We start from the raw sequence: 26236 nt of genomic DNA on the forward strand, positions 1-26236 counted from the left end.
TTACAGTGGTGGTATTAAATCTCTGGTTGGAATTGATCTTAACATTATCTTTTAAAAAGTGCAATAAAATAACTTAATTTGCTCTGTTATTACCAGCAAGAGATCCCTGTTTGTTTGAGTCTAATTATTTTTTTCCAACCTGTTTTAATTAGTTTTTAATCATTGCTATCATTTATTGTTTAAACTGGTAGTGCATGTTAGTGATAGTGGTTTTTTTTTCTCCTGTTTGTGCACAACAGTCTCACAGAAATACATGAAATGAACACAACCTTTTAGCAACGCATTATGTTGGAGTGGGCGCAAAACGTGTTAAAATTACATGCTGGCAACCAACACGTTCTCACTCTGACTTCATCACATTTTGACATTTGGTCATGGACTTTCCACGACCACATACGACGTGAAAGGTACCCTGGGTACGTTGGTTGTTGACGTTCTGGGACACCATGCCAAGTTCTGCCTGTTACATGCATTGTCTTCTTTCAAAATACACTTATGTTTTCACAGGAAATTTAACGTTTATATACAGTCTCTTCCAAAATAAACGCACTACGTCAGTACAACAACGTGAATTGAGATTTTTCTTCCTCCAACAACTATCACACGTGGTTGGGTTTAGGCAACAAAACACGTGGTTAGGTTTAGGAAAAAAGAACAGGGTTTGGCTGTATAATCTCAGGACACAAACGCTGCTCTCCCAGGTGAAGGTTGGTGTTTGTTGGACTCATCCACCTCTCCCACCTGCCCTACTCAGATATTCGCCATCTTAGCTTTCTTTTTTGCCCCACCGTGTTTCCCCCTGATGCTGCCAAGCACTGTTAAACTATAATGGCACTTGGCCGCTATCATGCTGCGTTAAAGGACAGCTTTTTTCATCAGCAACTTTGGAGTGAGACCGGGTTGTGGCAACACGAAAACAATGCCAATGCAAAGTCTATTATAAATGATTGCAGTTTTCTTTTGTGAGAGTCACAGTTTGGTTGGGTTAAAGAAAAGAGACACTAGGTTTGGAGAACAAGAAAATGTTTGGTTAAGTTCAGGAAAAGATTGTGCTTTCTGTTAAAATAACTACATACACGTATGTACTTTGCCTAGTCTGTAAAGTCACATAACGACTTTGACTTTTGGTTTCACACGAGACTTGAACAAGGCCCTCCTGATGAAAGTCCATGTTTGTTTGACCACCAACCCTCTGTCCACCACGATAAAAGATCCTCATTAACTTTGCATCTACATTGTTTTCATTTTGCCAGCATGTCATTTTAACACTTTTTGTACCCACCACCACATAATGTGATGCTAAGACTGGGAATGTGCTGAATGTGCTGAATGCACATTTACCATTTGGGACAATAAAAGATAAAACTGTTGTTTTTTCCCCTTCAATACAAAAATGAACTTATCATAATGAATAAAATAACTATTTATCAATGACTTCAAATTCCATGCAGGATTTATCTTAGATTGGATTATAGTTCATAGTTATTGCATTGGCTCTGTATATGGTCTATGTAACACAAGAAGTAGGAGAATTTCTGTAGCCCTTAAATTAACATGTTTCTTTGATTTATCTGAGATGTTTTCAAAGACAGACATCAGTCTGTGTAAAACACTAGCGAACATGCTGGTTCTTCTTTATTAACACAAACATTGTCACCTCATCTAAAATAAGTGCAGTGATGAAGTGTAAACCAATAATGACATAAGCAGAGATGCTGTGGAACTTTTCCTTTAATTAAAGTATTTCACACCCATTAACACAGTAAGTAACAGCTGTCAGTGGTTGTAGCATCACAGTGAAAAAAACACCCGCACAGGCTGGACGCACAACAAGCACAGCAACCAAACATTGAAACCAGCTTCTATCATTATCTACGTCTGGAGAGAAATAAAGATTTCACTGTCAAGTAATGGACGGCCGCTTTTCAGTTTCAGTTTCACAAGAGAACCTGTCAAGACAGGAAGACTTGAGGGACACTTCAGCATATGCACAGTATATATATATATATATATATAAAAAACTGAGAGCATTAAATGAGACTGTCACTTACATATAACATCCAACTGACCGCCACTCTCAGTATCTCACACACACCGGCACCTACACTTCACTCAATTCTCATTTCAAATGTTATCAGTCAAGCCTCTCCGGACCTTATTTAATTAAACAGCTATGGAGCGCAGGGATACGAGGACTGATTTCCACCAGCAGGCTGGATAATGGGAACGTAAATCTGGTAATTCCACTGTGGATCAAACAAATGTCAACATTTAAAATAACCAACCTTGTTTTTAACCACATGATCAGCGCGACCCTGGTTAAGGTGACGTTTGTTTGTTGGTTAAACACTTTGATCCAGAGTGAAATATGGATTGGATAAATTGTAATAAAATTTGGCACAAACATTCCTTGTCCCCAGGGGGGTGAATTCTAATTACTTAGATTATCAGCTGATATGGGGCGTCGGTGTCTTAGTGGTAGAGCAGGCGCCCCATGTACAAGGCTGTTGCCACAGCGGCCTAGGCTCAAATCCAGCCTGTGGCCCTTTGCTGCATGTCATCCCCCCTCTCTCCCCCCTTCATGCTTACCTGTCCTGTCCATTAAAGGCAAAATGGCCAAAAAAAAATAAAAGATTATCAGCTGACATTTTACTTGCCTCACCAACAGGCAAAACTAGTACAAATGGGCGCACAAGCCCAGGCGCACTACTCCTGTGCCTGAGACTGTTACTGCGGAAGTGTTTTAAATGGTAAGGTTTTAGTGAAAATGCTCGTGTTTGGGAAGTATTGAGCATGCAACTGGATAAAAGGGACTTGGATTATGAGGCACGAGTTGTGTGAGAGTTTGTAAATAGATATTTTGTTATAGTTTACTGTGGGGACCCCTTTTACTTCAATTCATCAATATGTATCTCCGATTTTGGATTCTTCGTTCATCGTTGGGGAATGCTAAAAAAACAAGATTTCTCTTACAAGCCTAACACAGGGTGAGTAATTGATATACAAAATGGTTGTTTTGTGGGTGAAGTATTTCTTAAATAAGACAACTTCAGAGGTGCTGGTAGGCGTATTATTTTTACTCACTTCTAAATAAGCTAAGCTAGCACTGTCCCCGTTTGCTATCTTGACACTGAGCTAACGCTAACTGCCTCCTGGCCCTAGCTCAGATATGGTATCTATCTTATATCATCTAACTCTTGGCAAGAATGCAAAAAAGAAGCCTTTTTCAAAAATGTCAAACAATTCGGCAAACACAGTCCAATCAGCCTCAGCTGCACTTTGAGACTGATGCTAAAATAACAGGCTAACATGCTAACGGTAGCAGGAAATTGAGCCTATAGCCTATATCTTAGACAGATAAAAGTAGAAAAGAAATGCCCCCTGTTCAGAGGATGAACGCTTTTACATGAATTAGGTGGTAACAACATCTTTCTACTGGCAACATTTTCCCCACCAATTATGAGAACCAGAGTTAGGCTAGCTCTTTGTTTTTAACCCATTCTACAATTTTGACCATTAGCTTGCTAGCAAAGTTACTGACTAGTTAAATGGACAGGAGTGTTTAATTTTTTTGTCACTACCTCAAATGTGAATTTTTTTTACTATTTGGATGTTTTGTCTTGTCAGATAGTTAAACAAACTACAGCTGGGGAAAAAATAGGACTATTTTTTCAAGTGAGCTTTTTAGCACTTCTAACTATAGTATGTTTAACAGATGGATGACGACCCTTCACTTCCTCCCACTGTACAAAAACGAAGCCAAAATATCCCCAAAACGGCTGCTGCCATCTTGTACTGTTGATGTAATTTGGAGCCAGAGTCTGCGCAGTCACCATATCTGTAGTATCCAGTTCACAAGCACACCGGTTGGCACACATAGCTGTCAACTTTGACATCAAACCACCTTTTTATAGCATTAAATAGCTAATTAAATCAAACTTAGGCTATCAGAAAAAAACATTGCGCGGAAAAACTTGATTTGATGTGTAGTCTGATCTTTTCTTTTATAACCTATACTGCAGCCAGCCTTCAGGGTGCGATCAAGATTTTTTGCCTTCACTTTTGGGCAGCTGTCAAGTCGCCCATCTTCATTACACAGTCTATGCTTTGCAATGTATATGCTAATCCAGTGCTTTCCAGATGCTCCAGCCACCAGATTTCTTCTCAGTCATTGATTCAAGTTCCACACGGTTCATGTATTGTGTCACACTTGCGCTTGGCCATGTCATCAAGCTAGTTTTCTGTCTCTGTCAATCAGCTGTCCATCATTAGTCACTCACTCTACAGCAGGAAACAGCACTTCAGAATAAAAGCTCTGTGCTGGGAAATTCATTGTACTTCAAAATAAAGTGTTTTTTACAGACTTGACATGTTTGTAAGTCACATTTAGAAAGGACCCGTAACCCACTTTTGGATGTTGACCCACCAGTTGGGAACCACAGTGCTAATCTATACATTGTCCGATATATTTCTGTGGATGTGCGATAATCCTTCAGCTAAACTCAAAATCTACTACAGCAATAGAAAGGGCACAAACCAATTTATCATGAATTCCCTGTTCAAAAATGATGCAACTTTGTGCTTGCTGTGTTGTAAAATGTAAAATATAAAACCTAATTTTTATCTTCACTTCCTACCTTTTCTGAAAATATTCAGAGACAGGAAGTGAAATATTACTCTGAGCCCAAAATGTTTTTTTTTTTTTTTTATCAAATATATTACAGATTTTTCTGAGCTTGAGGGAAAGATGGAAAGTCAAAGATAAACTTTTTAAAAAGTTGAAACCTCTAAAAATGTTAACACCTCCTATTAAGCTCTCAGATATGTTTACTGGCCCAACTCTTCCACATTTGCAGAATATGAATCTGTGACAAAGCCTGGCCATGACTACTCAGATAACTGTGTATTATTTTTTCTCCCTGCGTTCATTAAATGATAAGCCACATGAAAACAGTCAAAGCAATTAGTAACAAAAAACAGGAATTTGTTGGACAATTTGCAGAACTCAGCACCCACATTTCAGGTGTATCATTATAAACATTCCTGTCGGTAGCAAATCCTCATCTAGAATCAGAGCACAAGGCGACTCACCACTGCACAATATGAGTCCACTGAAATTCATTACCGACACTACTAAAGTATGTTAGTCATGCTAGAAGGAACTTCAGGAAAGGTTCAGTAACAACAGGGTTGAGTACAGTTCAGGAAGTCTGAGTAAAAAATACAATAACTCTACGAGCAGGCACCGAATGTTTGCAACAGAGATTACAACAGATCACTGACTTTCACACCATAACGAAGCCAACCAGCAGTGTCACTGTATATATAGAGAGCGTATATCAAGAACAGTGCCAGGATTGAGCTACAAACACCAGGCGAGAGTAATCCTCTCAGAATTAAAGTGAAGCTTTGGGGCAGTGTCTCAGACAGACACCTCGGTAATTTGTATCACTCTGATGTCTCTGTGTTCTCTTCTCTCCTCCGCAGAGAGAGGTGAGAGCTGCTGTTCACGTCTAAACACATGATATTGTTTTCCTTGTTTGCCTCATTTCTTTTTTAAAAACATGTCTTCCTCCCGGGCTTCATTAGAAACATAATTAAAATGCCTCTCATCAGCACGTCTCACTCATTGGTGCATAATTGGCATTTTGCTTGTAGAAACTAGTACATATCTTTACAGTACAAATCCAACATGTGATTCAAACCATTTAAAAGCATTTTACAAAATACTACATGTTGTACATAGAAAATCAACAACTTTGGACGAAATCTCATGCTAATCAAAAAAAACACACACTCTCTGCCTCTCTCACACACACACACACTCTCATACAGTACATCATAAGGCTTTGGGGTTTCATAAAACTTTGAGCATGTCACGCAAACACCAGTGTGTCAGTGACATATTCATGCCATGCAACTGGTTCTCTGCACTGTGGCACGAGTGCTCTTTTTCTTCTCACGTGAGACATTTAATACATTTGCATGCACACAAGTACTGTATTTGTCCACTGCCGAAACTGTGACTAAGGCAACAGCCTGGTTGCATAAATCGACGACTGTCTAATTGTGTTAACGTGACGAACATGTCTAATTTACACAGTAAAAAGTGTGACTCTGAGTCACCTTGCCTCTCGTCCCACTGCTATCAAAATGAACCAAAAAGCAGTTCTGTAAAATGCTGCTACTTTGTAAAAAAGAGAGAAATTTGACATGTGTGACTGAAGGAAAAACTCCTCAACTCATCGTCTTGGCTGTTTTTGGTGTTGAGAATCCATGCAGAATAACACAGAGGTGTTGCCAGCAGGTCTGAATGCAGAGTGAAGATGTGGCAAGAGCTGGTTGCCTAGTTGCACAAGATTTAATCAAGGTGCCCACACTGGATGAGGCATGCATGACGTCCACGCAGGTCCTTCATAAGGCTCGAGAGATTTCATCAACCAAAGAGAAATTAAGAATATATCAAATATAGGAAGTTTTATATATATATATATATATATATATATATATATATATCCTGCACACATATCCTTCTTTTAGCACATTCATCGACTCAGTGAGGTGGGTTTCATGCAATTAAAGATAGAAGTGTTTGCTACTAAAGACATTAAAAACCAGGTATCCAGCACTGCATGGATTTCTGTCTGTAGCTGAGTTTTAAAACCTTTTCTTTTTAAATAATACATTAAAAAATATGTGAGTGCAGGAGGAATATTTCAACCTGTCTGAATGTTGCACAGAAGCAATCTTTTACTTTTACTTTACATGAATTATAACGATTAATTAAAAAAATTGACTTGCATGACAAACAGGTTCAAACATTCTTACTACACAGGCAGATTTTTACAATTTCTGAAAAGAAACATAAACTTTAAAGTGCCCTGTGGAGTTTTTGACCAGGAGTAGTGCTGTGGAGCATTGTGAGAGAGCTACTCTGCACTTCACATCCTGCCGCTGGTTTCACACGGATTTGCTAATCGACAAACAAATGTCGTAATGCACCGTCAAATGCAGTCGACATAAAGGAATGATATCAAACAAGCTTGGATGTAAACAATGCAAGGTTTTAAATATTTAAAATGGGTTTTATGGGGAAGGAAGTGCATTTCACACATTTGTTAGTCCTGGGGGATTCACACAAAGCATTTTAGTAAAACACATGTATACAGATGTCTTTGAAAACTGATATTTTCCTCTACGTTTTGGGTTCTTATCCGCACGTCAACAGAGTTTTAGGTTACTAAAACTTGTTTTCTAATATCTAAGTTCAAAGATAATGTGGACGAACGTTGTTTTTTTTACAACAGAGAGGAAAATATCTGTTTTTAAAACATCTGTACACGTTCACGGGGCTTGAATGTGAAGACAATGTTCGATTGTTTAAAATAAAACTCCACAGGGCACCTTTAATCTTAATGTTACTTTAATTTTACTAATTTACAGACAAAACTTAGAGGTTTTGGCAACACATAAATGTAACTGGAGTTCTGCTTTCTATTAATACAGAATCAGATCAGATTATGCCAATCATAGTGTTATAATTTCTATTTCTATCATGTGCATCTTAATGCGACTATTGTAGCTGCTCTGTTTGTCCCTCGTCTTCCCCAGTAGGAGGCGGGCCATGGCAACTGGGATCAAAGGGTCATTTGCACATCAGGATGTAGTGCCACTTCAAAGCTCCGATTCACAAAGGCATCTTTGTGCTGCACACATGGCGCGGCTGATGTACACTCGCTTCCTCTGCTGCCGTGGATTTATGTCACATTACAATAATAAAACCATGCCACACATGACCAACACAGTGCAGGCAAGGACAGCGAGACGGGCTGATGCACAGGTGTCGTCCAACCTTTGAACTAGACCTGGCTGAGGAAGTTGGCGGGGGAGATACGTCCAGGAAAAAAAAAACACCTTTCATCTGTCAAATTCATCTGTTGCTGTCGAGACCGGCTTGGTTTAATGAGCATTCATTATTGGGAATGAAGGATCCAGGCGAGCCTTGACTACAGTAAATCCTTCATCCGTCCACATACATCAAGAGGTTCATTTTCAGAGCTTTGCAGTATTTTCAGATCACAGAAAAAAAAGCCTTTCTTTCCTTCCAGGAATATATTTCAATTACTGGAAACCCTCCCTGCTCCTCGCCCTTCATCGTAACGTTCACTGTTTTCATTTAGTGGAACAAAAACAGCAATTTGAATAGAAACCAGTGCAAACATCTAATTTAAGTTTTAATCAGTGTTCTTGTTTTTTGCCTCGTTTGACCGCCAGGTCCCGTGGCTTTAAACCCCTGAGAGCAGTTTCGTCAGCGGCACCTCTCGCTCCCCCAGCAGGTTGTCCCTCTTGAGGCTGGTGCCTTTGTTCACCACCTTGAACTTCACAGACATGTTCTTCACCTGAACCGAGCTTATCGAGTCAAAGAAGAAGTCCTCGTTGAAGACCGGGTTGCGGCTGTTCTTGATGATGTTGCTCCTCTGCTTCTGCAGCTTGCCCGGGTTCAGGTAGATGGACACGCAGCAGTTGATGCTCTTGATGTCAACGTGCTTGTCGTAAAGACTCTCCGCCGCCAGGACGCGAATGAGCAGGCGGGATGTGCTGGAGTCATAGTTGGCGCTGATCCTCACTGATCCGCCTTTGTGCAGGTTCAGGGTTTGCTCCCGATGGAGCCCGTGGTCTGATCCTCCGGCTCCGTGGCAGGAGGGGACATGGAGCCGTCGCTGGATGTTGGGGCTGGGCTCAGCTGAGCTGCACTCGTCAGTGGAGAGGGAGCTGTGGCGAGCAAACGTCCGCTTGGCTTTAACGACTTTGGCTTGCGTCTCATGGGTGAAGATCTTGAGCAGGGAGGCAGAGCGGGAGAGCAGCGGAGAGCTGAAGGGAGAGGACTCAGCCGAGGAGCAGGTATCACTTTCTCCTCCGCTGAAGTACCGATACGGATTCATGTGAGAAGTGTTGAAGTCAGCTGGGTTCAAGTGGTTCCCTGCTTCACTGCTTCTCCCCTGGGTCCTTCTCTGGGTGTTTGGGGAGGTGATGGGACTGGTGAGCTCGCAGTGGAACAGGGACTCTTTACGCCGAGTGTGTGGGCTTTCCTTCAGGGTTGCAAAGCCATAAGGCGTTTGAGTCTTGGGCACATAAGGCAGGGACATCGCTGTCTGCGACTGGGGGTCTGCATTGGTGTCTCCAACATCATCAGCACTCTCTATCTGTATGATATGACGGTTTGCAGCTCTCAGCAAGTTCTTGGTGTCTCCTGCGATCTTGGCGACCAGGCGTGGACTTCTCGGGCTGCTGATCTTCTTCCCACTGCCAATAGTTTGCTCTGAAGTTGAGGGTTGCAGTCCTTCTTTGGGTTTCACAATAGTAACCTCAGGTTCTGGGGGGCCGCTGACCAGCTTTGGAGGAATGAAGAAGTCTGGGATCTTGTCTGGGGTGAGGACGTTGCTGTAGGCGACGCCTTTCTTGTCTCCGTTTTCCCCCTGCCGCAACACACCAGTCTCCACCGATCCGCGGATCTTATCCAGAACCCACATGGTCCCACAGGACAGTGGGATGTGTGGGCTGCAAGGAGTCAACTCAGTCAGGTGTGTCTGCAATTAATAACACACAGAGAGGGGAGATGCAAATAATCAGAGGATGCTGACTCCACAGCAAGCAGAGGGATAAAAATAACCCCAAGGTGTTGCTCTGATGATACTGACTGTGATGAAACCTCAAGCGTTTAAAGGATTAAGACTAAATAAATAGGAAATATTGCAGCACACTGAATCTGAGCTGAACTTCAGGAGCTATCGATTACACATGCTGGAGAGTAAAAGCTCTCACAAAGACACTAGAGCTACAGAGAGGCTTTCTCTGACCGACTGCTGTTCATTTACTCAGCTTATTACGTTTTAGGAGAGGGAAACTAAGAGCCAACATGTCTCAGCAGGCAGAAATGTGAAGTCTCAGAACAGAAAATTATGAAAATCAACCAAAATTCAACTCTAATATTCACAACATAATTATTATTTTTTTGGCAGAGTGGCTGCATTAATTGGTGATGTAAGAGTCAGAATAGATGAACAACAACAAAGAGGGCACTTTACTATTTTTTTTATCTTGATATTTTAGAGGACTACATTTAAAGTTCTTTATCAGCATTGCAGTAACATAAAATATGTGCGCACCCCCTTCGTTTGGGTGCATTTTATTCTTTAAACTACGAAAATTCAGATTTAATTCTGGCTTCCTATTGCGCAAAATAAAATAAAATTAAAAGAGAGAGAAAAATTCAGGTAAAAAGAGGTCAGAAAAATTATTTATAGTCGATTTAGTCAAATTTAATAATATTAATGTTTCTAACTTTAACTCGGCAACAGCAGATTATCTTTCTGCATCTTTAGATCATATGAATTCAAGAGTTTCCAGCAAAAAAGTTGAAGAAAAACATTCAGTAAAAGTTACAGACGGATTTCAGTTCAACAGGTGCAAAGCTTCCTCCAATTGCGCACCGCTCCGTTTCCCAAAACATCCGTGTCTCCATAAAGTCTGTGAGCTAATACACTGCTCCTGTCTGCAGAAATATTTAATTAATATACTCACAGCAACACAGACAGGGGACCCACTCGTCTTTGTCCACTTGCTCCGTCAATAACAGGTGTTTCTCCCCGGGTAAGCCTGTGCGCTCTGCGGCGCTGCTCTGCGCCCTCAGACGGTCTCAGCTCCGGAGCGCTTGCCGTGCGTTTTATAGACGGCACAAGGCTGCAGCTGACCAATAAGATCAAACTGTGCGTTTCCGTGTTTCCCAGCAGAACCAACTAGAACACACACTGGTTACATATCAGAGACAGAGGAAGCTGACAGGTGGGTTTCATGTTCATAACCAACACTTCTCCAGATCATGGTGTGTTATGGAAACATTTGTTCTGCAAGTACTTTGTCACTGAAATTGGGTATAAGGAAACAAACATCACAGCCACTCTGCTTTATTCATGTTGTTTTCCTTCCCCTGGGATAAAAACAAAAGTTATTTTAATTGATTTCACTCTGTTGCGTCAGTCGTTCAGCCCAACATGCCACTCTCTCTTTGAAATCAAGCTTTCAACCAAGGACACCTTTAATGCCAAGAACAGACGTGACACTTTGTTCCTCAGCTCCAGCCTCATCAAAAAGAGGCAAATTTGTTTTTTCCCCCACTTGCACCGGCAGCACAGAGCTTTTGTGTGTCAGTAAATCATCATTATATATAATAAGACTATCTGACCTGGAAACGCGCAAGCAGCTGAGCAGACAATGCTGCATGGAGCACCTGTGCGCTTTAATTCGATATACAGCTCCTCTTTTTTTCCTGTCTGTCTTAGAGTTTCATCCGACTGATCGGTTTCCCTGGAAACTTTGCTATGGCAACAAATACATTTGTCTGTCTAAAATAGCAAGGGCCCCACTGACTTCATTGATCTGCAGGACAAAAAAGCACTTTATTTGTCCAGTTTGCTTGGTTTGGAGTCAACTGCCATATAAAACCCGCGGACTGAGAGGTGCACAGCCGCTGCTGCCTTATCACAGATCGGTTGCTTGGAGCCAATAGCGGCGCTGCATTGACTTGACAGGAAGGATTTAGAAATGTACTGATTTCAGCTGGGAGAGTCAATATCTGGTGACAGCGAGGACAGAGGCTTTACAAACAGCTGATAAAAACAGTTAATGTGAACAGCCCTGCCTGGGAGAGGTGTCAGCTCAGACTGTTTCTGCCTCACCCAGGCACAGATATAAATGAATTTCAGCCTTTATTAAAGCCTCAGTGATGTGGAAAACTTTAACTTCAAGTCAGTGTTCACTTCCATGAATAAAAGAAAAAAAAATCAACGAGCCTCAGTTGTCCTTACTAGAATATATACTGTTTTTTATAACACCTCTTGCTAAAGCTTATATAGACCAAAAACGTTAAGTTACATTACATTTACTCAGTAATATACAGAGCATCCAGTGTCAACCCATATAAAGAGTACAGAATCAGTGTGATCATGCCACCTTCGAGGAGGCCAAACGATGTTGTGTAACCCTCGGTCCAGACTGTTTTCCATGGGAAACACCTACAAGGTTTTTGACATTATCTCCTGCATCATACACTCCCACAGTAAAGCCAGAGGACTCTCGGACCTCTCAAAATACCAAACCATGATTATTAACAAATGTGTGGAAGCCAAGAACAGCTTGGCTTGCAATTGAGACCATGAATTTCGTGATCTCAAGATGACAAAGCTCATTTTCTTGTGATAACTCATTAATTATGTTGATTCTCATGAAAACAAAAGGCAGATATCTCGAGACAATTTATCACAAAAAAACCGACTTGTTTTCTTGAGATCACAGAGAACTCAAAAATGAGTGTCTAGTTCAGGGGTGTAAAACTCATTTTAGTTTATGGGCCACATACAGTCCAGTATGATCGCAGGTGGGCCAGACCAGGAAAACCATTGAACAATATCCTATAAATAACAAACACCTCCGAATGTTTGCCTTTTTTTGTTTAAAATTTACAAAACAGACGACAAACAGCCTGCGATGTCTTCAGAAGAACAAATGCAATTATAACAATATTTCTCAGTTGACTACTCACTGTCATTACGTATGCGTTTCTGTGTATTTCCACTCATGTGTCTTAATCCTGACATCACCACACCAAACTAAAGTGAAAGAAAGGAGCTGTAAAAGGCCTCTGAAGCCGCATTTTACAAGAAGAAAGCTACTATAAGCTATAAATTATACCTATGTTCATACTGAATAAGTGTTTTATTTACCCCACTAGGAAAGCATTTCAGTACCAGATCTTTAGTAGTTCACTATAACATTTATTATTCACAACTACACAAACAACAGTCTAAAGTTAGGAAAAACAAGACTAAGCTACTGCCATACTAAGACTCTGGTGTCCCGCAAGGCTCCATATTGGGTCCCATTTTATTCTCTGCTCTTAGACTGCCTGGCCTGCTGCTGCTCAGTTTGATAAAGTTGTGAGCAATTAAAGGTATGTGGTGGGAGGCTGAAGACAATAGGTGAGTGGGTGCCCTATACATTTCTATCACGTATTTATTTTGTGTTCAGAAACACTAGGTTTACTGGTTGTTGCCTCACTTGTATTTGTTCTCTTTTTTTTACATAAGAAAGCTAGGTTTTTGTGTTTTGTTTTAAGGGGTAGAGATTAGTTGAGGCCTAGTTTTGTTATATTGGTTTCTTTTATTTGGCACAACCACTTTTCTTGTCCATTCCTCCCCCACATTTGAAGAACCTTGTGTTACATTTGTAAATAAATCACTTTTAATTTTTTCGCTTCTATTCTGACTCCTTCAGCAACTTGATTGTCATATTATTGTCTTTATAATATCAACAATTTATATCAACATTTTGTGTTGCAGTGTCGGCAATACAAAATTTCATTTTTATGCTGACAATACTTTTACGTATAGTTCTCTCTTATCTTTAGTGAGTGTGATTAAGGAGCTGCAGTCTGCTTTTTATTGTTGCTCAAAGGATTCTTTGTGAATAAGAAGTTGTACTAAATCCCAACAAAACCGACATGATGTGCTTTTCAAGTGTGAAGATGACAGCTGATGACGTAAATCATGTTATTTTAAATAATGAGGTGATTGAACAAGTCACAACTTACAAATATCTGGGATTTTTCCAAGAAGATGATCAGTCTTTTAACATCACTAAAAACTCAGGCTGAAGTTGGGTTTCTGTTAAAAAAACAAACAAACCCTGTTTCTCCTCTGGTGCAAGGAAAACTGGTTCAAATGATGCTTTTGTCAGCAGGTGATTATGGTGACATTTTATATACGCATGCAAATCCATCTTGCCTGAAAATAAATGATTCAGTGCACCACGCTGTGCTGCAATTTGTCACAGATTCAGGATTCTGCATACATCACTGCAGTTTGTATGAGAGCGTTGGTGTGTCTTCTCTATACAATGGCAGAATAACACACTGGTACACTTTTATTTATAAGGCCCTATTACATGAACTGCCTTCTTAATTATTTACTTTATTGACTCTTAAAACTGTCAGTAGCAGCAACCTTCGGTCTCGTGGACAACTTATGTGTGTCATTCCCTGAAGCTGCTGTCTTTGGTTAAAGTGCTTTTAAAGTTTTAGCTCCCTCATCTCAGTTTCAGTTACAGAGTTACCTCAAGCTAGACTCTATTATGAGCACAGGAGATTTTAAAACAGGATTAAGGACCTTTTGACCATTGAATGCACAGTCTGCTTACTTAATGCTGTTAATTCAATTGTTTGTCACAAATTGGCTGCTTAAGTCTGTTGCTCGTTTCTTGTGTCTGGATTTTTGATACTGTTGGTTTTAACTTTTTGCTGTTGCAGAGATTTTGAATCTCAGTGGGACTATTCCTGGTTAAATAAAGGTAAAAATAAATAAATAAATAAACCTAGGCGCAATGATGCTTTAAGCTAAACGCTAATATAAGCATGCTAACATGGTGTCCTCATGTTAAACCAGCTTCATGACAGCAGAACAGAGTCAGACCTTTAGACAGCAGGTGATCTCACTGATCTCACTGCGATACAGATCCAAGATCAGTTGTCCCTTCATGTCACCTGATCTCAGACTGCGTTCACACTGAAATAAGAAACCAGATTCTGATCAGATTTGGATGGCCAACAGTTTGAAAAATGAGATTTTAACACCCCTCTGAGGTGGGCAAAATATTAGAAACACTGTAGTGATCCATTTTTTGATCAACAATTTAAATATTGCTCAACTTTTCATGATTGCTGAAATGTTTTTGTGTCATTTATTTAGTAGGTAATGTGTTCAACCCCTCTGAGACTTAAGTTTTTATCTATGAGCAGGTAAAATGGTTAGATACTTGGTAATAAACCAAAGTGAAATTCTGAGCCGATAATGACGCCAGACAAAAAAGGAAGGCTTATTAGGGTTCTCAAAATCTATGCAGAGGGGAATATTTGCCCTAAATGTTGAAACAAAAGCCATCAAAATAGTTGTCATGACATGTATCTCAATCCTTTAAGCAGAAACACCTCTAAAAGCTGAGAGTAATCTCTTGGAAATAGTCGACATATTTCAGTATGAACCAAAGTGGAGGACAAAGCCGCCGGCAGACATTGCTGTCCATTGAGTCATGCCGATAACACACCTGTAAAACTCAGCTAATCTGCTTTATAAGGACTGTGTGGGTGTGGTTTGATCAGTTTGGCAACATAACTAAACAATCCTTCCATATCGTAACTGAAAAATGCTGCATCCCAGCATAAACCAGCAGCAGATGATCGCGGTGCTCTTGGAGACAAAGAGTTAACAAGGGAGTTAGCAATGTAGCTTGGTCCCAGCCCATGTAGGGCTTTGTATACGAGGAGGAGGAGCTTAAAATCAATTCTAAATGTAACAGGAAGTCAGTGCAGAGCAGCTAAAACTGGCCTGATGTGCTCTCCTCTTGATTTTGGTTAATAGCCGAGCTGCAAAGTTTTGAATGAGCTGAAAACTCTCAGTGGTGTTTTTTGTAGGCCAGTAAAAAGTGCGTTACAGCAGTTGAAATGAAGGCATGAATTGATTTCTCAGCATCTTTGTCATTTAGGAATGGTTGTATCCTATGTTTCGTCACCTTGTTAATGTGGGGATTCAAACAGCTGAGAAAAGAAAATGCAAACATCTGTCATGTGAAATATAAACTGTTGACAGTAAACTTAAGAGACTTGATGTCGTGATAGCTCACTCACAGAAAGATGAACCAATACATGCTCTCAGACACATAATGTATATCTAACAGTAATAAATTACATCTGTATGACATTTATCTTGACATACAAAAACAATCCGACAAAGCTGCACATACATTTAACATTTACCGACACGTCTGTTTACACATGCAAATATTCACACACTGAAATCCGGCTCCGGACAGGAGGCTAAACCTGCAACATCACATTCCTCACCAGGTGATAAAAGGGAACCCGGACATTGCGGTTCATCCTACAGCGACGAGGACACGCATCGGGACAGCGTCATTGTGGCATGTAAGCCATGTCAGCTATTCCAGTTATGAGTGTAGATAATTACACGTCTTGCCTGCTGAGGTCGTCCCAGGGGTCACTGTCTGATGTAACCAACCTGTGAAATGAACCACTTACCATATAGATTGCAGAGGCACATTTGAACCCTCACCCGCCGCTGTCTGTCATCTGAAGCCGGGCAGCGCTCACTCAACACCCTATAGACACTCCACTTGTCACAGCTGTCAAGAAAAACATGTTTTAAAACGATTCACTGCTAAAAAACATTCTATATGTCATTCAGCCTAACTCAAGACACACTGATAACTGACATGATCTGTTCACTAAATAATGCAGCTGATGATTTAGTGGAAAATACTGAAAAAGGCACATCCCAGCTTTTCCAGAGCTCAAAGTGCAATCATTAAATTGTTTGTTTAGTGCTGACAACAGCCTGAAACAGGAAAAAACACACTGATGTTTACGGAAATTAGGTTGGTATGAGATGTTTGAGTTTTGAAAAATGTCTTAATCATTTAATAGATTATGAAAACTGTCATAATGAAAAATAAAGTGATAAATTAATCAATGTTTTAATACAACAGAACCAGAAGTGTTTTTTTAAAAGAAGAACAAAAGACCATCTTATTAAAACACAATAAATGGAAACATATATGTAAGTTTATTAAAATGGAAAGAATATCTGCTGAGGAATAATTGAATGCCATAGTACTCCGTGCGCACACTGTTAACAGCTCCCTTTACGAAATAATGAGATCGGTACACAAGCGTCTGTGAATCTTCAGCGTCTGAGACGAGGACAGGCTGAGAAAAGGTTAATGTGTCTGTTCTGCTCTCATTAAGAGGCCGGACCCTGCATCTCTGTCAGCCTGAAAATGTGAGGAGCACTGAGCCCATTACCAACCCAAAAGTGCAGAAGTGCAGTTCCTCAGTGAATAACACAGACGTGTTTTAGTGTGGCTGAACTCGCTCGTTCTCTTCATGGACAGACAGGTGTAACTACCAGTGGGGGAAGAAGTATTTACAGCTTTTGCTTGAGTAAAATTAGCAATACCACAGTTTTGATAAACTGAAGTACTGTATTTAAAGGAACACTTTATCCCCAAATGACCATTTGTATATCAAGCACTCGCCCTGTGTTACGTTAAATTCATGTTCCACCAGGGAACAGAAGTTAAAGTGCTCCCCATAAAGCCCTGACTCCATCAACAAAAACAGTAATTTTGCCCCTCTGAACACATGAGCTGCTGGTCTACTGCTAACTTGATCAGTTAAGCCTACACTTTCACACTTTCACGTTTCCACTGTGAAAAGTTGTGGATGGTACCAATGGAAGCGTTCTGTAAACCCCTGCTCTCAGATTTTCCTTCAAATTGTTGTAAGATGGTCAGTTTAGCTGTTAAGCTTCTAAAAATTTAACCTGAGGGGGTTACTGGTGATTTACAATCGTCCTCCTAATGTTAAATTGGTGATTACGGCGCTGCATCACAGCGCAGCTGGTCAGAGTTTCATTCACAGCAAACGGCAATAATATGCTGACGCTGAAAGTTGCGTTTCACACATTCATCTCAGAAACGCCGAAAAATTCTGCGCATTGTTCGTCTGATGTCCACCCTTCAAGATTCCTCTCTGGGTCAGACTCTGGACCAGAGTCAGGTGGTGGCTCAGCTGGTACAGCCTCTCCTCTCTTGTGATGTCAACCGGCCACGACAAAGTGGCGAGGTCTCATTCATGGCTCTCTGATCTCCTCCACAGTGTCACTAGTCGTGCGTAAAAGCGCAGTGCGCCTTTATTGAACAGTGCTGAAAGAGTGAGGGAGCGCCCAGAGAAACCCAAAACTAATAATTTTATTTTATAATGATTTTTGCGAGATTGCTATTTTCACTCAGTTGTATTTATCCCATTGGTAGCTACCATGTTTTCTAACAGTGCCTATATACCACATAACCAGTGTGATATGAGCTTCAGGCGGTGACAGCCTCGAGCTGACTCGAAAACGTTTAATAAATACACCTTAATTAATTCACATGGTGACATCCACATCGAGAAGAACCAAAAGCCAGGTGAGTTAACCGATTCTCAGTAAGGCTGCTGCTTGGAAAAAAAAACTGTCCACGTGAATGCAGAGAAGAGCGGAAAACAAAACACACACACACAAAAATAAATATGAATAAAATGAAAATAAAAAAAGAAATATTAAGCAAACACAATTTATATTGTAATGCAGTCATATCATGTAGGCTGGTTTAATAAATCGCCACACACTAACAGATGGTAGGCCTATTGTTCCTGCAGTAGAGGACAGTCCGGTGTGGACGTAATCGCAACTCGAAGGTCAGACGTGTTGTTATGGACCTGATGGCTCCATGGTTGCTATGTTGTCTCTAAGTGCATCATTTCACACATTTAATCATTTCAATCAAAACAAACTTTGCATTGGAGAGAGAAGCAGCATCTCAACTTGCACACGACGATTTTTCTGAAAACCAAACCACAAACTGAGACCTTTTGCCTCTGGACTTCATCTTAAGACCTGCTGTCACTGACAAACGGACTCATTCAAGGTAGATGAGAGATTTTGACACTTTTTTAAAGCCCATGTTGTTTTCTGTGTGTTTTACCATTGAGACTTTACAAAATGTACTGATGTAGGCAAAGTATGACCAATATCGCAATATTTTGCCCACATCAGTACTATTGTAGTGTAAATGAATCACATTGGACTGACGTTTGACTGTTACCAAGTTTGAGTAAGTTAATCCAACGCTACTGTCTTTGGTTTACTAACTGTCTGTTTTATCTGTCCGACAAACAGCCCAGCATAAACTAATATAAATATTTTTTAACTTCTTGGTGATATAGGCCAGCAGTGCTTCAAGCAGTGACACAAGAATTGAAGCCTTATTATTTGAATATGCACATAATTTTCTCGATATTAAGGATGTTTTTCATTTATGTGTATTTTACACAAAACGTCATTTAAATATTATGTCATCATACTGAGAGCAACAGAGAGCTGTGTATCATGGAGATTTTTCTAGAAAGAACAATGATAAGGTGCTGGCTTTTTCTCATTCAGCAAGAGAGCGTAAAATTGGCATGTTGTTGAATATCTGGCAAAAATGTCCCCCTGTAAAAGACAGCTATGTCTACTGTATGCATGGGCAGACTATGACACAATGGGCCCCTGGGCACAGATATGCAAAAGGCCGCACCAGCTCTCAGGTACACAGGGTCAGGACACAGAGAGGTTGTGCTGGTTTTGCCTCTTTTTTGTTGTTTGTGTCGCTCTGAGGTCACCTTGTGTCTCTCTGAGGTCACCTTGTGTGTCTCTGAGGTCATCTTGTGTCTCTTTGAGGTCATATCTAGTCTTTTTAAGTCATGTTGTGTCTCGGTGAGGTACTTTTCTCTTTGAGATCATTTTGTGATATTTTTAGCTGATTTGTTTGTTTTTTAGGCCATTTTGTATCTCTTTGAGGTCATGTTTTGTCTTTCTGACATAATTTAGGGCAGCTTAAAAGAAATTTTGTGTCTTTTAAGGGTTATTTGTTATTGTTTTAGTCATGTCTCTTTGAGGTAGTTTTATGTCTCTTTGAGGTTATTTATTGTCTCTTTCAGGTCATTTTGTGTCTCTGAGGTAATTTTATGTCTCTTTGAGGTTATTTATTGTCTCTCTGAGGTAATTTTATGTCTTTTTGAGGTAGTTTTATGTCTCTCTGAGGTAATTTTATGTCTCTTTGAGGTAGTTTTATGTCTCTTTGAGGTTATTTATTGTCTCTGAGGTAATTTTATGTCTCTTTGAGGTAATTTTGTGTCTCTTTGAGGTTATTTTGTGTCTCTGTGAGGTAATTTTGTGTCTCTTTAAGGTCATTTTGTGTCTCTTTGAGGTAGTTTTATGTCTCTTTGAGGTAATTTTGTGTCTCTTTGAGGTTATTTATTGTCTCTCTGAGGTAATTTTATGTCTCTTTGAGGTAGTTTTATGTCTCTCTGAGGTAATTTTATGTCTCTTTGAGGTAGTTTTATGTCTCTTTGAGGTTATTTATTGTCTCTGAGGTTGTTTTATGTCTCTTTGAGGTAGTTTTATGTCTCTCTGAGGTAATTTTGTGTCTCTTTGAGATTATTTATTGTCTCTGAGGTTGTTTTATGTCTCTCTGAGGTAGTTTTATGTCGCTCTGAGGTAATTTTGTGTCTCTTTGAGATTATTTATTGTCTCTCTGAGGTAATTTTGTGTCTCTCTGAGGTCATTTTGTGTTTCTCTGAGGTAATTTTATGTCTCTTTGAGGTAGTTTTGTGTCTCTTTGAGGTCATTTTGTGTCTCTTTGAGGTAATTTTGTGTCTCTCTGAGGTCATTTTGTGTCTCTCTGAGGTCATTTTATGTCTCTTTGAGGTAATTTTATGTCTCTTTGAGGTAGTTTTATGTCTCTCTGAGGTAATTTTGTGTCTCTCTGAGGTAATTTTGTGTCTCTTTGAGGTCATTTTGTGTCTCTCTGAGGTCATTTTATGTCTTTTTGAGGTAGTTTTGTGTCTCTTTGAGGTTATTTTATGTCTCTTTCAGGTCATTTTGTGTCTCTTTGAGGTAATTTTGTCTCTCTCTAAGGTTATTTATTGTCTCTCTGAGGTAATTTTGTGTTTTTTTAAGGTCATTTTGTGTCTCTTTGAGGTAATTTTGTGTCTCTCTGAGGTAATTTTATGTCTCTTTCAGGTAGTTTTGTGTCTCTTTGAGGTAATTTTGTCTCTCTCTGAGGTTATTTATTGTCTTTCTGAGGTAATTTTGTGTCTCTCTGAGGTAATTTTGTGTCTCTTTGAGGTCAATTTGTGTCTTTTTTGTGTCTGTTTGTAGTTGTCTATTTTGTAGTGTTTTTGTCTCTTTGCAGTTCCTTAGCATTTGTGGTCATTTAAGTCTCTTTCTGGTCAGTACGTGTTTATTTGAGTGACATTTTGCAGGTGAAGGCCAGAGGGCCCCCTGACACTCTGGGTCCCTGGGCCTGTGCCCACTGGGTCCATTCAGTAATCCATCCATGACTATAAGTATGCTGTCAGAAAGCTTCCAGACTCTTAGAAGGACAACCGGGGTTTAGGAATAACACAATTTTTGTGACGAAAAGAAAGGCTTCAATCTGAATTAGTTTTCAAAAGTAGATTGTGACTGTAGAGTTTGGCATTAACATGCAGTCAGAAATGTTACATTTAATTGTACTCTGTACACCCCATTTTGTAGCAGTGCTGACTGTGTGCTAATGGGCCACTTCAAAATGTGATGTGATAAATTTGTGGTCTCACGATTGGATTCTTTTTTTCCGTCAGATGGCCCAGGGCTACAATTGGGACAGCGTCACTCCAATCCCATGGAGCTCCTCCAGTGACTCATCATCTGGCTCGGATACGTCCAGTCTGCTGGGAGACACTGCAAGACACTGTATTCTGACCTAATCTAGTCTATTGTCTAACATGCAGATAAAAGGAAAATGTGTAGTCAGTGCACACTCATAACAAATTGGAGCCAACCTGAAGTTGTTAACATGATGTGGAGCTGTACTCTGATGGCTGTATTTGTTGTTACCTTCAGATGGACCCGGACCACACGTTTACCAGCATCCTTGGCTCACCATCTGTCAGCAACCTGCAGCTGCTGCCTCCACCTGCAGATTCTGACATACAGCTTGGCCAAAACTCCATCTACAGCCCCTGCCAGAACCCTGCAGCTGCCGCCTTCACCTGCAGTTTCTGGCAGACAGCTTGGCCAAAACTCCATCTACAGCCTCTGCCAGCAACCTTCACCGCTCCCACCTCCACCTGCAGGTTCTTGCAGGCAGCTGTGGCCAGACCTGCAACAACAGCCTTTGCCAGCAACCTGCAGATTTTAGTAGACAGCTCAGCTCCTCCATCTACAGCCTCTGTCAGCAGCATGCAGCCATTACCTCCACCTGCAGATTCCAGCAGACAGCTCAGCTCCTCCATCTACAGCCTCTGTCAGCAGCATGCAGCCACTACCTCCACCTGCAGATTCCAGCAGACAGCTCAGTTCCTCCATCTACAGCCACTGTCAGGGACCTGCAGTGCCCACCACCACCTGCAGATTCTGACAGTCAGCTTGGTCAAACGTCCAACTAAAGCCTCTGCCATTAACCTGCAGCCACCGCCCCAACCTGCAGATTCTGGCAGACAGCTCAGTTCCTCCATCTGCAGCCTGTGCAGCCTGCATCTACAGCCACTGACAGGAACCTGCAACTGCCACCTCCACCTGCAGATTCTGGAACACAGCTCAGTTCCTCCATCTATAGCCTCTGCAGCCTCCATCTACAGCCATTGTCAGGAACATGCAGCAGCTTCCTCCCCCTTTAGATTCTGACAGACAGCTTGGCCCAACCTCCATCTACATCATCTGCCAGAGACCTTCACCACTGCTGCCTCCGCCTGCAGATTCTGGCAACAGCTCAGCTCCTCTATCAACAGCCTCTTTCAACTAAAGCCTATGCTTTAGTTGGAGCCTCTAAAGCCTTATTCAGATTCAGCCTTCGCAACTAAAGCTCGTTTTGAATGTTGATAAAACTAAGGTAACGCATTTTTCAAATGCTAGTAAAAAACCTGAGAACACTGTTGACATTATTTCTGCTCAGGGAAAGAAGTTAGAAGTTGTCTCCAGTTTTAAATATCTCGGTATTTGGCTTGATGGCAGTCTTTCTTTTAAACCTCGTGTTGAAAATCTTCTTAAAAAGCTGAGACTGTCGTTCCTGTGGGCTCCGGCAACACTAAACCCCTGAGCTTGCCTGAGAAGGACTAAATGCACAAACCTGCTATTTGTAAATATCCCATGAGGAGAGACTCTCACTGCAGCCTGTTTTATTTTGTTCTGAAAATGTCGGCGTGCAGTCTCGTTCTGTGGACGATGAACGAGGTGCAGACTCCCATCTGTGTCACTCATAATGAGGAAATACAGTGAGTGCTGGACGGAGCAGTGAGTGACAACAACCCCGCCCACATTTAAGGGTACTGTTTGCAGTGGAAACGCTAGGGTCTAGGTACCATGTCTGAAGGGTTACTGTTGGTTCCAAAGGTACCATACTGAAAGTGTTTGGTGGAAACAGGGCAAAACAAACTAACAGATCAAGTTAGCGAGGTAAAATTACTGTTTACGTCAACGGAGTCTGGCTATTTTCTGCTACTTTATACTTTTACTCCAGTACATTTATCAATAAGCTTTAGTTCCTAGTTACTTAACAGACCCGGAATAACATCACAAAATTTAATTAATTGATAAATTATGATATTATTATGTCAATAAGCTTCATTGGTCTTCAAGGAGAAATTCACAAGCCACACAGCAATATGTAAAACTCGATGTGTATATTTCATTATAATTAAAACTAGCTCCATCTCTACCCGCTGCTACATTTAAGTGATGAACACATTAATGGACATAAAAGCTGCCAAATAAAAATACATAATCCAATAATATACTATATGTAATTGTGAAATGGGCCGTTCTTCATAATGAGTAGGTTATTTTTACCTTTTTAACTTTATACCTTTGTACTTTCAGTGAAGTAATAACTGATGCATCACTTTAACATTGCAGCTTGTGGAGGTGGAGCTAATCTAACTAATACAGGCCGACTGCTGGGTATCCTGTGAAATGGCTTCCTGGAAGGACAGGAAGTATGAATTGAGGCAAGTACGTAGAAACGAGGCTGTCAGACTGAGCTCTGCAGGAGGTCTGCTGCGCCTCCAGATTTTGACCACTTGTTCCGCTTTACAGTGTGTGTGTGTGTTTGTGACTCTTACTGTAACACACGGTCACTCATTATGGTCGACGCGTCATAGGGTCCGTTTTTACCCCACTGTCTCTATTGTTGCCATCCATCTTTCTTCTTCCTGCCAACCCACTTCCACACAACTTCTGTTGCCTTGGAGACACCTCATATCCTGACACATGGATCAACCCCCACTCTCCTCCTCCCCCACCCTTCCATCACTAACTCCTCTCCTCCTCTCATCTCACATTTCCTCACCTCTCCGGTCTGTTACAGTTCACCCAGTTCGCCCGTACCTCGGGATGTCCAGCTCTCCGCAGGTCACCGAGGGCTCTGAGTCGGCAGAAGCCTGGAGATCTGCTGCCAAACTGCCAGCTGGAGCAGGGGGACGAGGTCACGGTGTGAACCCACCGAGAGAGAGGGCTGTGGGGTTGTAACATCTGGCTGTGATCCAGGTTTACACCCCGCAGTTGAAACAGTGTTATCCTTTTCACTGAGCAAAGTATGAACGAGACCACAGAGGGAAGCAGCGCTGCAAATGCCAGGATCATTTCACAGGCTTCCTTATTCTGGTCTGCCGAACTGGCATTTAGATCGGACACATACAGGGCAAAATGTCAGGCCTGTCGTCACGGGAAACAAATTTGATGGAGTCGGAATACCAGTGTGGAGGGAGACGGATTGGATGACCTGGGAGCTCAAGACAGAGTTGGTAAAAGGGTGCACACAGCTGGCCTAAGACACAAGCACACACCTGTGTAATGCACATTTCTAGGTGTAACTCCCTTGATGGAGGATTGATGACTTTCATTTTCTAGATTAGGCTGCAGCCATAGGTGGGCTCAACTTCAACAGGAAGAAAGCCAAGATAATAAACATTAAAATCATGTGTAGGAGCAGAATATAAGGTCACAGCATGTGGGTTATACAGGCAGTCAACTTACAGCGTCACAGTGGGTGACTGGAGAAGTGGAAATAACCAGAGGACACTTTGGCACTTTGAGATGAGAGGGTGAAATACATGGCCCCTTTACTCACTCTCTGTGTATTTAAGGGAATGGCAGCGCCACCTACTGGAGAACAAAGGCAGGTAAACACTGCAGGCTCCAGCTTGAGGCTTTGATTGAAGCATCACAGTTTGAGCTGACAAAACAAGACAAACACACACTTTTATCAAACTGCTATACATAAAAAAAAACTTTAGCTATAAACATACAGTTATGTGTGAGAATGTTTAGACTCTTAAATCTGATATCTTACTGGTCACTGAGGCTGCAGACAAAAGGCTCAAATGTGTCATCGAACAAGCAGCTGCTGCCCCCTAGAGGCATGAGGTCACAATATGAATATGTACAAACAGCTGTTCTCACACTCAAAAAATTATAGCTGAGGAAAAACAGTTCATATGAGCTCATTTGTCTCCACTAAGACAAAGTTATTGTACTCTGGTGTTTGTGCAGGTACTCAGGCAAGAACAAAGCCTTACCTCAGTTTTCTTGCAGGATCACAATCAGTCCTGAGAGCATCTGTAAGAGGAGACGGTGACAGGAACCTTTATTACTTTTTTTGAAAATGGCTGCATTGCCCAATAAGATCTACGAACACGTAATCTCAAAGTGAAACAAAACACTCCTTTCTGTGTCTGGTAAAGTTGCACAGGCACAGGAAATATGTCAGACAGAGGGCGGTTTGTACTTTTAGTGTCAACAGCAATTTTTACGTTTTTTAGATTTAAGTCTGTTTCCTGCGACTTGCTTCTCATAAATTTCTCCACATAAAAACTGCGGAAATTGTGACATGCAAGAAGAAAGAAGATGAAACAACCTGAATGAAAAGGGAATCAAGTATTTCTACATTTTATACTATTTAAAGTAGAAGCAGCTGCATTTATGGGCGTTAAACAATCACTTCAAGTCACTGGTTCCCAATCTAGGGGTCCAAACCCCCATAAGGACTCCCTAAAGCTTCACGTGGGGGTTGTGAGGCCTTCTTGATTTTAAGGGATGTTGGAAAACTTTTTTTAAAAGATGCACAGCGAGTCTGTGTCCTACCATTTGATATAATTCTGTGAAGAAAACTATATGAGATTGTTGTTTTTAAAGTTAAGATCATTTAGGAGATAAACTAAAAAAAAAAACCTGTCACAGGATAAGGACACAGCGAAGTCCTGAACACAAGCTAAAGTCACAAAGCCTTCACTTTCTGTTAAACAGCCTCGTCCTGCATTAGAAAATGGCCAATCGTCAAGGAGAAGGAGACAGTGATTTTGTGAAAAAAGGAGCGTACTAAGTATGTACGATTGTTTAAAAAAAAAAAAAAAACATAATATAGACTGAGAATCATATTGAAAGTTCCTTATAATATCAGGAAACCTCATCTCTGATTCAAAATCCACAGGAAGTAATCTACAAAAATTCATCCAAACTTCCTGCAGTTACTGTGTTAACTATTTGGGTTG

The 26236-nt window shown here is 40.9% G+C and overlaps 1 protein-coding gene and 1 long non-coding RNA gene across 2 annotated transcripts; both read right to left on the reverse strand.

The window, feature by feature from the left end:
• Nucleotides 1-1713: 1713 nt before the first annotated feature.
• On the reverse strand, nucleotides 1714-16523 carry LOC117254130 (C2 calcium-dependent domain-containing protein 4C). The gene is made up of 2 exons (XM_033622158.2): nucleotides 10582-16523; nucleotides 1714-9587 (listed from the first exon to the last, which is right to left on the reverse strand). Exon 2 carries the CDS (start codon nucleotides 9528-9530, stop codon nucleotides 8286-8288), a length of 1245 nt encoding a protein of 414 aa, XP_033478049.1. The 5' UTR covers nucleotides 9531-9587; nucleotides 10582-16523; the 3' UTR covers nucleotides 1714-8285.
• A 7504-nt stretch (nucleotides 16524-24027) lies between these two features.
• LOC144463741 (uncharacterized) lies at nucleotides 24028-25305 on the reverse strand. The gene is made up of 3 exons (XR_013491758.1): nucleotides 25265-25305; nucleotides 25039-25099; nucleotides 24028-24921 (listed from the first exon to the last, which is right to left on the reverse strand). It is a non-coding gene; the product is annotated as an uncharacterized LOC144463741 (long non-coding RNA).
• Nucleotides 25306-26236: the final 931 nt, after the last annotated feature.

The sequence above is a fragment of the Epinephelus lanceolatus genome, chromosome 6 (genome assembly GCF_041903045.1).
Source record: "Epinephelus lanceolatus isolate andai-2023 chromosome 6, ASM4190304v1, whole genome shotgun sequence".
In the NCBI taxonomy this organism is placed as follows: Eukaryota; Metazoa; Chordata; class Actinopteri; order Perciformes; family Serranidae; genus Epinephelus; species Epinephelus lanceolatus.